Source organism: Gigantopelta aegis, chromosome 11, assembly GCF_016097555.1.
Source record: "Gigantopelta aegis isolate Gae_Host chromosome 11, Gae_host_genome, whole genome shotgun sequence".
Lineage (NCBI taxonomy): Eukaryota > Metazoa > Mollusca > Gastropoda > Neomphalida > Peltospiridae > Gigantopelta > Gigantopelta aegis.
The window spans coordinates 14,428,195-14,440,203 of NC_054709.1; the positions used below are offsets into that span (position 1 = coordinate 14,428,195).

The window sequence follows — 12,009 nt, forward strand, 5'->3', positions numbered from 1 at the left end:
ATGAACGTATCTTAATTAAAGGCATATTGTCACAGACCACTGACCTATTTAATGATGTGACAAAGTATTACCTTAACAAAAATAATTTGATTTGTCCCTAAATGTACTTTATTCAACCATCTTTATAATCACTATACTCCATTTATTAATCCGACGCCATATTACCGTAAATAAAATGTGTTGAGTGCGTCGTTAAATAAACCATTTCCTTTCCTTTCCTTTCCATTTATAATGACATTTTGTAAAAATAATTGAATTATGGCAATGGTCCATAATTCAAAAACTAAAATTGTCGAGAGGGATGACATGAATTTCACTCCATCATGGTTCAGTATGCCTTTAAAGGTATGAACTGTGCTTAACACAAATATGGAAACACATAGTCCACAAAAAAAAAAATCAGGTAATTTAACTAATAACGCCACTTTCTGGAATAAAATACAGAAATCCATAATTCGTTTTGTTCGCTTATATTTAAAGGGGCAGACCCTAGTTTCAGACCGTGAAAATGGACGCTAACTTTAGTTAATCTACAAACCTGCAACGTATTTGGATACGGGTTTAACAGAGTGAAGCTAAAATAGTTGATGTTTAAACGGGGAAAAGCCGTCTAAAAATATCTAGAACATGTCCCGATAACCATTATTTCTTAGACGAGCGTGCGTTTTCATTTTGGAGTATTACAAAAACCTGGATGACCAGAACCACTTCAGGTGTACGCAATTGAATATTCTAAATAATAAAATGTAAATACTTCTAGTTTGAATTATTAAAAAATGGCTTTAATAGTGAAAAATACGCCGTAGTGTTTTAAATCTAGGGTCTGCCGCTTTAAAAAAGTGTAAGAAGACCTGTATATTGATTTGATGATATAAATATTTAAACAACCTTTGTCTAATGTTACTGAAAATAAATACACCAAGAGTTGCTAAGAAAAAATAATTTTCTTACATCAATGTCTTGTGAAAAGACGTCTCCAAAAACATTAACTATTCTATTTACACAATTATGCTTTGAGAAATAAGATCATAATAAAGGACTGAAATAGGCGACAATGATGAATTAATATATTAATATAGCATACTGTTAATAGTAATATATTAATATAGTATATTATTAATAGTAATATATTAATATAGTATATTATTAATAGTAATATATTAATATAGTATATACGTTCAAAAAGTGTTATCGTTTAAACTGACGAACGTATGCAAATCGAGTTTGAAATGAACTGCGAACAACGTCGAAAAAATACCCTTGATTGAAACTCGTAATATGAGAGGCGGAGCGGAGTCCCAGTTGACAAACTATTATTGGTTGGAATGACAGCAAGCGTTGAATTCGTGGTCCAACACCAAACATTACTCTTTGACTGACACCTGTAAGAGACTAGGAGGGACTAACAGAATACTAATGGTTAGATAACTGTCGTTGAATAGGTGGGGCAAACGCCGAATATTGACGTCTAAACTGACACCTGTAGTATAATAGGCGGGGTTAACCACATTATTAACTGGATTAACAACTGTCGTAGAGTAGGTGGGGCCAACAACAAGTATTACCTCATTGATTGACAACGGTAGTAGAATAGACTGGGCAAACAGAATATTGTTGGTTGAGTAACTGCCGTTGAATAGGTGGGACAAACAGCCAATTTTGACCTCTTGATGACATTTATATTAGAATGGGCGGGGTTAAACATATTATACTGTCTGGATTGACAACTGTCGTAAAGTAGGTGGGGCCAACATCGAATATTACCCCAATGATTGACACCCGTGATAAAATAGGCGGGGCTAGCAGACTATTCTTGGTGACTGTCTTTAAAATATGTGGGGCCAATCACCGAATATTAAGTGTTTAGCTGATAAATGGAGTAAAATGTGGCAGGACCAAAACAGAATATTAATCGCTTCAATGACACCTATTTCAGTCGTTTTATGTGTACACAATATTGGTTTATTTTATTTACAAACTTCATATGATTGTTATGTACATATCAAAACCAAGTATGAAAATACAAATAGTTAGTATAAAACAGATATACTATGATACATAAATTATATCAAAATCAGGTTAAAATATTTTATAACATATATTAAAAAAAAATAAACCACCCCAGTACAAAACCGTAAGTCGCCTATTACATGAAGATACAGTTACTTATTAATTAGTTATTTTAACATTTGCAACAGAGGCAGATCTAGAGAAGGACTAGAGAACCTGGGGTCAATTTCACAAAACATCGTAAGTTTACGCCTGCGACTAGCAGTTATACCGAGCATATATTTGCAAGTATCTATTTCACGAAGAAAATTACATCATTATGGAAAATTGAGCATTTTAAGAACAAAAGGAAATGAATTATGTGTATTTCTAACAAATATTTGTTGAACTATAATGGTAATACGAATTGTGGTTTAGTCGTAGATTTACGTTTACGTGCAAAACTAGGCTTACGATGTTTAGTGAAATTGGGCCCTGACTTCTAAAATATTCAAATATCATTCATTTCTTTGGTTCTTTCTTCTTCGATTTTTCATTGGGATGTCCCTTTAACAAGATGGTACATTGCCCTTTTTTGTTAGTCTCCCACCCCCTAAAACACTGACGGAGACTAATCAAACAATTATAATTAGATGCATATATTTTTTCGCACAAGCATGCATGGACACATTGCTTTCTGCAATAATTGTACTGCGAGAAAATATTACAATTAAACTATTTAGGTTTTAAAAAAAACAAAATATGAAGATAGAACACATTAAGACTGAAATATATATATATATTTGTTTTCCGCAAACTGAGAAAATATATTTCAAAATCTATATACTAAGTTTTATATACAATACAAAATATGTAACAAAAATAACAAAGGCTTTTCATGACCCTCCTTTGAACACAATTATTCTATGTCATTGTTACCCATATATATTATAAAATATCTCCCCAAGAAGTTATAGAATATGAAAGATAACAGAATCACATACATTGCAATAAATATTGAATATAACAACGATTGTGATTGGATAAACTCTCTTCTGGCTTGACCTATCCGCGAACTCGACAGTTGGCTCTGAAAGGATAATCGCAGGTTCCGGTGTAGGTGCTGAAGTGAAGGTTGCCAGGGCAATCCTTGATAAAACCACGCCCAAAATCGCAGTGCACCCACCGATGACAGTCGAACGGGTAGGGGAAACCGACGGGCTGTGGTCCGGGAGGGCAGTCGTACGCAAGGAATTCTGAAAGTAGAATTGGTTTTTTATCAATACGCAAGCATTGGCGTAGCTAGGTTTTTAAATATATTGTAACCGGCCTCGGTGGTGCAATGGTTAAGCCATCTGACTACTGGCTGGTAGGTACAGGGTTCGTAGCCCGGTACCGGCTCCAACCCCGAGCGAGTTCTTAAGGCTTAGGGGCAGGTGTAAGGCCACTACACCCTCTTCTCTCTCACTAACAACTAACCAACTAACAGCTAACCCACTGTCCTGGTGGTGATGTGTGTGTGTGTGTGTGTGTGTGTGTGTGTGTGTGTGTGTGTGTGTGTGTGTGTGTGTGCAGGCACGGCGGAAGCAAGTAGACATTGGGAGGGGGTGGGGGCTGACTGATAGAGAGCGCAAAGCAAAATTTTTAGTGGGATTAGGGGGTAAAGTCTCCCGAAAAAGTTTGAAAACTAGATGTCCTGAAATGCAAGAAATCTCCGCAAGGCTCAATGGGTAGGTGTAAACCACTTGCACCGACCAGTGATCCATAACTGGTTCAACAAAGGCCATGATTTGTGCTATCCTGCCTATGGGAAGCGCAATTAAAAAAGATCCCTTGCTACCTGTCGTAAAAGTAGCCTATGTGGCGACAGCGGGTTTCCTCTAAAAACAGTGTCAGAATGATCATATGTTTGACGTTCAATAGCCGATGATAAGATAAAAAATCAATGTGCTCTAGTGGCGTCGTTAAATAAAACAAACTTTACTTTACTACAAGAAATATTCAACTCTGAGTTAAGATTTACTACCAATAATAATTATTGTGTGTGTGTGTGTGGGGAGGGGGGGGGGGTCTGGTGTGTGTGTGTGGGTCTGATGTGTGTATGTGTGGGGTCTGGTGTGTGTGTGTGGGGGGGGTATGGTGTGTGTGTGTGTGTGATTTATTTCCGTATATATCTGGTAACATAAGGAAAAAATATTACCACCCGGTTATTCTTACCACACTTGGGACCGCGTGTCCTTGGAGGGCACATACAGTCTACTTCGTTAGTTTCCGTCAGATAGCAGACGCCGTTCGGGCACCTGTCCTGGGCGCACTGGAACGTCCTGGTCTGACAGTTGTCTCCCTGGTAACCATTGAGGCACCGACAGGAGTAGCCTCCCCTTGGTCCCCCTGGCGTGCAGACTCCAAGATTTTTGCAGGGAGAGGAAGAACACGATCCTTCCACGTTGGTCTTCGTCTCGCAGTTTCGACCAATGAAACCGTCCCTACAGGCGCATGTGTAGCCATACGGCGACACGCGCGAGACGTAGCACGTGCCCTGGTTCTGGCACGGATTGTTCGTGCATTGCGTGAGGCGGGGCGAGGTCGTTGTGACGGTGTTGGGGTCGATGATGTCCCGCTCACACCTCTGTCCCGTGAATCCACGCCGACAGTTGCAGACGTATCCAGACTGCGCTCTACGAATAAAAGGAAAGGAATAGTTATTCGATACCTCAGCACATATTTAACTATGACCATTTGGTTCTAATATAAAGTATGGTTAGTGAGACAGAGACAGAAAGACAGACAGACGGACAGACAGACAAGACAGACAGGCATACACACGCACGCACACACACACACAGAGAGAGAGAGAGAGAGAGAGAGAGAGAGAGACAGAGAGAGAGAGAGACAGAGAGAGAGAAAGACAGAGAGAGAGAAAGAGAGACATACACACACAGAGAGAGAGAGAGAGGGGGTGGGAGAGGGGGGAAGAAAAAAAGAGAGAGAGAGAGAAACAGAGAGAGAGAGAGAGAGAAAAACAGAGAGAGAGAGAGAGAGAGAGAGAGAGAGAGAGGCGACAGGGAGAGGAAGAGAAACAAAGACAGAAAGAGGGAGAGAGAGAGAGAGAGAGAGAGAGAGAGAGAGAGAGAGAGGGGGGGGGGGGGGGGGGGGGGGGAGTTCAACAGGGAGAGGAAGAGATTTTTCCCCCTTCTCAACCCGTGCTCCTCGTATGGTATTTCAAATGCTTTGTAAAATTGGCCCAATATATGTTTTAATACCAAAGTTACCTGAAGCCTTGTGGGATGCATGTGCCTCGGTTTAGGCAAGGTGAGCTCACGCATGCGTTGGGAAGTTCACAAGTTGCCCCGGTGAATTCTGGAGTACACGAACACGTGAATCCTGGAAGAGCAGCAAGCAAAATGATGAACACTTTTAAAGTTACAACAACGACTGATATCAGCAACAGCAAATATGGTAACAGCATCATAACAAAACAGTAGCCATACACACGAATACCACTGAACCAAACGTCTTGTCTACCAGAAACAGATTTGGCGAATAAAGAAATAGTTTGTGATGTAACATTCAGAAGTAAATCCAGTTCTTCGGTACCCCCTCAAAAACCCAACCCCCCCCCAAAAAAAAAAAAAAAAAAAAACCCCCACACAAAACACCCCCCCCCAAAAAAAACACAAACACAAACACAAACACAATACTCCCCCACCCACACACATCTAACACAACAACAATAAAAACAAATAATAACAATAATAAAAATATGTAATAAGAAATGTACCTAAATGGAAAAACTTAAAGTTGCAGACCCTAGTTTGAACCTGTGAAACTGGACACTAAGTTTGGTTAATCTACAAACCTGTAACAGATTTGGATAAAGTTACAACAAAGTTCTACAAGACTCTATGTCGCTGAAACGATGAAATATCCTTAAAAATAGACCAATGTTCGTGTCCATAACAGATATTTCTCAGACACACGTGCGTTTTTACATATATGAAAGAACAAACAAGAGGTTCCCGGATTCAAGTTACGGATGGTCCACTTAAATAATTATAAGCTTTAAAACAAATATGGCTTTACTTACCAGAGTTACTGGTAAGATCCACTCTGCACCGGCCGCCATTAGCACAGGGGGACTCCGAGCAGACGCCTCTCTCACACTGCTGACCGACGAAACCCCTGTTACACTGGCAGACGAACCCGCGAGGGTTGCCGGACGACAGCCGACAGACGCCATTAGCCCCACAAGGATTGTCGCTGCAAGTGCTGACGGACTCGCATCGGTCACCTGTAAAACCTTCGGGACAGTTGCAGAAGTATCTGTCATTATCGTCGAAGCAGACGCCGCCATTAGCGCAAGAGTTGGGTCTGCAGATGGTCGGGACCTGGCAGTTTGGACCCGTCCAGCCGATGGCACAGGCGCATGCGTAACTGGTGAGATCCGGTGAGTAGCTGCAGGAGCCTCCGTTGAAGCACGGCTGATCGGCGCACGGCGTCTGGGTCTGGCAGCGGTCGCCCAGGTAACCGGCCTGACACTGGCACGAATAGCCCGTGCCACTCCTCTGACACGCCCCGTGGTTGCTGCACGGGTTCGGGTTGCACGGGTCGGAGAGGGAGCGACACGTGGGTCCGGAAAACCCATCCCTGCAGCGGCAGGTGTAGCGTCCGTCGGGAAGGGGAGAGCACTCGCCGTTACTGTTGCAAGGATTTCCCGAACACGGGTCGCGCACGTCGCACGACAGTCCGGAGTATCCCGACAGGCATTCGCAGCGGAAGTTGAAGTTGTTGACTTTCCTGCAGTAGCCGTTGTTTCCGCACGGGTTGCTCGCGCACGGGTTCGCTATCTCGCAGAGCTGTCCCGTGAAGTCTCCCACGCATGCGCAGGTGAAGAGATTGTCGTTGGACGAGCAGATCCCGCCATTTTGACAGGGCCTAGAGAGACACGGGTTGTCATTCTCACACCGTCTGCCCCATTTGTCTTTAGGACAGGTGCATTGGAAGTCCGTCCCATCCGGCTGGCAGAATCCCGACCTGCACGGGTTAGCGTAGCACGGGTTCGTCTGTAGGCAGTTGCGTCCCGTGAACTGAGGCGGGCACTCGCATGTGTAGGTCAGGTCGTTGAAGTAACACGTGCCTCCGTTCTGACACGGATTCGACGCGCACATCGTTCTGCTCTCGCAGCTCAGGCCGTAATAACCAGGCGAACACCGGCACGAGTAGGAGCCGCCATTTGCCTCGCACGTCCCTCCGTTCAGACAATCGGAGTTTGCGCACGGCTCCACGTTCGTGCACCTACTTCCGGAATAGCCCGTGCGGCATCTGCACGTGAACGACGACCCCTCTCCGTTGCACGTGCCGCCATTTTGGCAGGGGTTGCTGTAGCAAGGGTCGCTCGTCTGACACCTGTCGCCGGCGTAGCCCGGACTGCATCTACACCTGTAAGTGGAGCGTTCGTTGACGCAAGTTCCGCCATTTTGACAGGGCTCACCCGAGCAGTAGTTGGTCAGCTCGCAGTTTTTACCGGTATACTGGTCGGGACAGACACAGACGTAACTAGCCGAGTTGGAGAAGCATCTGCCGCCATTTTGACACGGACGTGAAGCACACAGGTTGCAGGTGTCGCAATTCCGTCCGCATGTGTTCTCTGGGCATGCGCAGGTGTAGGTCAGTCCGTCGGAAGTGCATTGTCCGCCATTGTTACAAGGGGTGCTACCACACAAGTCGCGCAGTTGGCACTGCGATCCCATGAATCCTCTCGGGCAGGCGCACACGTAACCCTGTCCGTTTGGCGAGCAGACGCCGTTGTTGTAGCAGGGGTTAGGCGAGCAGACGAACTCCTCGCAACTCTGACCGCTATATCCGGGGGCGCAGGTACACTGGAAACTGATGCCTGATCGGGAACAAGTGCCGCCATTTTGACATCCGGTTCGACTCCGGCAATCTTTTACTTCTGAAACAAGAAGAACAACATGCTTCTGTTATGACTACTTCTAGTTGATTTTCTTTAGTTTAAAGGCCTGAAATAAAACTGTATGGATCCGATCTATTTTAGTCGATGTTTTTTTTTTTTTTATCATTCTGGAGTGATGAATATTCATTTATTCAGTCAAACATCAGTCAGTCAGTCAGTCAGTCAGCTAGCCATTCATTCATTCATTCATTCATTCGTTCGTTCGTTCATTTATTCGTCCATTTATTTATTTATTCATTCATTCATTCATTCATTTATTCAGTCGCTCCAGCCAGTGCACCACGACTGGTACATCAAAGGCCGTGGTATGTGCTATCCTGTCTATGGGATGGTGCATATAAAAGATCCCTTGCTGCTAATCGAAAAAGAGTAGCCCATGAAGTGGCGACAGCGGGTTACCTCCCTCAGTATCTGTGTGGTCCTTAACCATATGTCCGACGCCATATAACCGAAAATAAAATGAGTTGAGTGCGTCGTTAAATAAAACATTTCTTTCTTTCTTTCAGCCACCTATACATTCCACTCAAAACCCATCCATCCATCAGTCCATTTATTCCACTCCAGATGTGTGTAAAAATGTCGAAGGGGAAGCCACTCTTGTCTGCTTGTCTGAATGTACTTACCGACGTCGCACGTTTTGCCGGTGAAGCCAGGAGGACAGTAACAGTGAAACCCAGGGCGACGGTTTTCACACGTGCCGCCATTTCTACAGATACCCGGCGTTTCAATACACTCGTTTACGTCTGCCAAAAACATGTAATAAAATAAATGCATGAATAAATAAACAATAATAAATTAATTTAATTAATTAATTAATACTCTATAATTTAATTAATAATGTATAATTTAATTAATTAATTAATTAATTAACCAACTAACTAATTAATTGTTCCATAAAATAAAATAAAATAAAATATATAAATAAATAAATAATTAGTTAACACTTTATTTTCGTGGGCTTAAATTTTCGTAGTTTTGTAAAAACACACATTTCGTTGGGTACTTAAATTCGTGGATCGAAAAGATAGTATCATAAATTTGTATTATAAGTATGATATTTTAGTTGTATTCTTAAATTCATTAACTGCACTTGTCTACTAATTACACGACCATTAGACAACCACGAAAAAAGTGATTTCACACATCTGTGTATTTGTGTGTGTGTGTGTGCGCGCGCGTGTGTGTATGTATATGTCTCTCTCTCTCTCTCTCTCTCTCTCTCTCTCTCTCTCTCTCTCTCTCTCTCTCTCTCTCTGTTTCTCCCTCTTTGTTTTTCCCTCTCTCTCAGTCTCTCTCTCTCTCTCTCTCTCTCTCTCTCTCTCTCTCTCTCTCTCTCTCTCTCTCTCTCTCTCTCTCTCTCTCTCTCTCTCTGTTTTTCTCTCTCTCTCTGTCTCTCTCTCTCTCTCTCTCTCTCTCTCTCTCTCTCTCTCTCTCTCCATCCTCCCTCCCCTCTCTCTCTCTCTCTCTCTCTGTATTTCTCCCTCTTTGTTTCTCCCTCTATCTCAGTCTCTCTCTGTCTCTCTCGCTCTCTCGCTCTTTGTATGTGTGTGTGTGTGTGTGTGTGTGTGTGTGTGTGTGTGTGTGTGCGCGTGCATGCGTGCGTAGTAATTACTGCGTATGTCCTTTAATTATACTTCATTCATTATTATCAAAGTGTAATGAGTAGTATTACCTATAGTCCGTCCCACAAGGATCGCCTTTTTTCATACTATGAAATTTACTACAAATTATGTATTTCTGAGCCGATTGTTTTCAAAATTGCACACAAAAATAGTAAAACAACAGTAATTATATCCAGAATTTACAAAATAATTGTGTGTAGGTTGATGGGACGGACTATATTAATAATAATTAATATCTAATGATAATGAGTACATGTATTATTAACTAATGGTAACTATTATCTAGTGGGTTTTGAAAAAAAGAAAAAAAGAAAAAAGAAGAAAAGTAACCTGAACATAAATTAAATACCTTGATCACACTGCCATCCTTTGAATTCTGATGTGCACGTGCATGTGTAGTTACCAATTTTATCAACGCACGTGGCGTTATTCTGACACGCCCCAACAAAACAATCATCAATTCCTGAAATACAGAAAAAAAAGAAGTAATAATCGTGTTATACAGAATCTTACCCGAGTCCCCTCTAGCCCTGCCCATTGGGCTATTTCTCGTTCCAGCCAGTGCAATACGACTAGTACACCAAAGGCCGTGGTATGTGCTATCCTGTCTATCCCTTGCTGCTAATCGAAAAGAGTAGCCCATGAAGTGGCGACAGCGGGTTTCCTCCCTCAATATCTGTGTGGTCCTTAACCATATGTCAGACGCCATATAACCGTAAATAAAATGTGTTGAGTGCGTCGTTAAATAAAACATTTAAATTTAAATTAGAAGTACGTACATTTTATTACTTATAATATTCATTTTTGTACATTTGAAGTGGTTCTGGACATACTTATTTTTGTAATACCCCAAAATGCATTTTTCATAATTCTAAAAACGCACGTTCGTCCGAGAAATAATGGTTATCGAGACAAGCTTCAGTCTAGTTTTGGACGAGATTTCCCTGTTTAATAAAACATCACAGACTTTAGCTTCTCTCTGTTATAACCGTATCCAAATGTGTGTTGCAGGTTTGTAGATTAACTAAATTTAGTTTCTATTTTCACGGGTTGAAACTAAGGTCTGCGCCTTTAATGTTAAAAGTGAATATAAAATTGAACTGACAAATGTCAAATTAAGTATGTATACTATTTTCTCTTACTATTTGAGCCTTAAAGGGACATGCCCTAGTTTTTAAACACGAAGGCATATTTTGGACTATTAAAGCAGTTTTTGATAACTGAAATCATACTTTACTTAGATTTTATTGTTTAGATTATCCATTTTCGTACATTCGAAGTGTTTTTGGTCATCCTGATATTTTTAATATCAAAAAATGCATTTCTCATAGTTTTAAAAACGCACGTGCGTCTGAGAAATAATAGTTATGGAGTCGAGTTTTAGTCTATTTTAGAGTGTATTTCACCGTTTCAAAGTCACAGACTCATGTTTTACTCAATTATAACTTTATCCAAATGTGTTACAGGTTTGTAGATTAACTAAACGTAGTGTGCATTTTCATGGACTGAAACTAGGGTCTGCCCCTTTAAGTATAAACTCACTTAAGTTAGTACAATCGTGTATATTTTAAGGATTTTAGCATTAGTAGAGATAATTTAACTTCATCATGGATGGCAATCTTTTGTGTATGATTATATTTAATGATCAAGTCTTTTAAAAAAGCATATATTCAGCTTTTTTACATTTTAAAAACAAATTCTATTAGCATCTGTGAAAATATGGGGGCGGGATGTAGCCCAGTGGTACCGCGCTCGCTTGATGCGCTTCGGTTTAAGATCTATGCCTATTGGTGGGCCCATTGAACTAGTTCTCGTTCCAGCCAGTGCACCACGACTGGTATATCAAAGGTCGTGGTATGTGCTATCCTGTCTGTGGGATGGTGCACATAAAAAATCACTTGCTACTAATGAAACAAATGTAGTGGGTTTCCTCGCTAAGGCTATATGTCCAAATGTTTAATATCCAGTAGCCGGTGATTAATAAATCAATGTGCTCTAGTGGTGTCGTTAAACACACACACACACCCATCCCCCAACAAAATAAACCAAAAACAAAAAAACAACAACAAAAAAGAACAAAAAAGATATTGTAATTATGTGTTTGGTTTTATGCAATATTCGTTTGTTTACCAGAGCTCCATGTGTTGTTTTCATGGTCTGACCACAGCGTTTGTTTTCACCTTTTTGAAGATGTTATTTTTGGTATGTCGTGTTGACCGTTCGCAGTTTTTTGTTTTGTCTTGATAATTCGGTTCAATATTAGTGTCTCCGTACACTGTTTTCATGGTATGACCATAGCGTTTATTTTTATCTTTTTGAAGATTTTATTTTTGTTTTGTGTTTAATGTTAAAGGCATACGGATTTAAGAACCTTATTTCTTATAATAAATGAAAATCACATCAATGTTTGGAAACCAAATCTGG

General features: G+C 41.1%; 1 protein-coding gene across 1 annotated transcript in view; it reads right to left on the minus strand.

Annotated features, from left to right (window-relative positions):
- Window positions 1-3,054: 3,054 nt before the first annotated feature.
- LOC121385036 (neurogenic locus notch homolog protein 1-like) overlaps window positions 3,055-12,009 on the minus strand; it is a 29,049-nt gene continuing 20,094 nt past the window's right edge. The window contains exons 5-10 of the mRNA XM_041515573.1: window positions 9,935-10,048; window positions 8,587-8,706; window positions 6,077-7,942; window positions 5,262-5,373; window positions 4,207-4,667; window positions 3,055-3,245 (exon numbers count right to left, since the gene is read on the minus strand). Of these exons, the coding sequence (XP_041371507.1) occupies window positions 3,055-3,245; window positions 4,207-4,667; window positions 5,262-5,373; window positions 6,077-7,942; window positions 8,587-8,706; window positions 9,935-10,048 (2,864 nt within the window). The remainder of the gene's footprint in view (window positions 3,246-4,206; window positions 4,668-5,261; window positions 5,374-6,076; window positions 7,943-8,586; window positions 8,707-9,934; window positions 10,049-12,009) is intronic.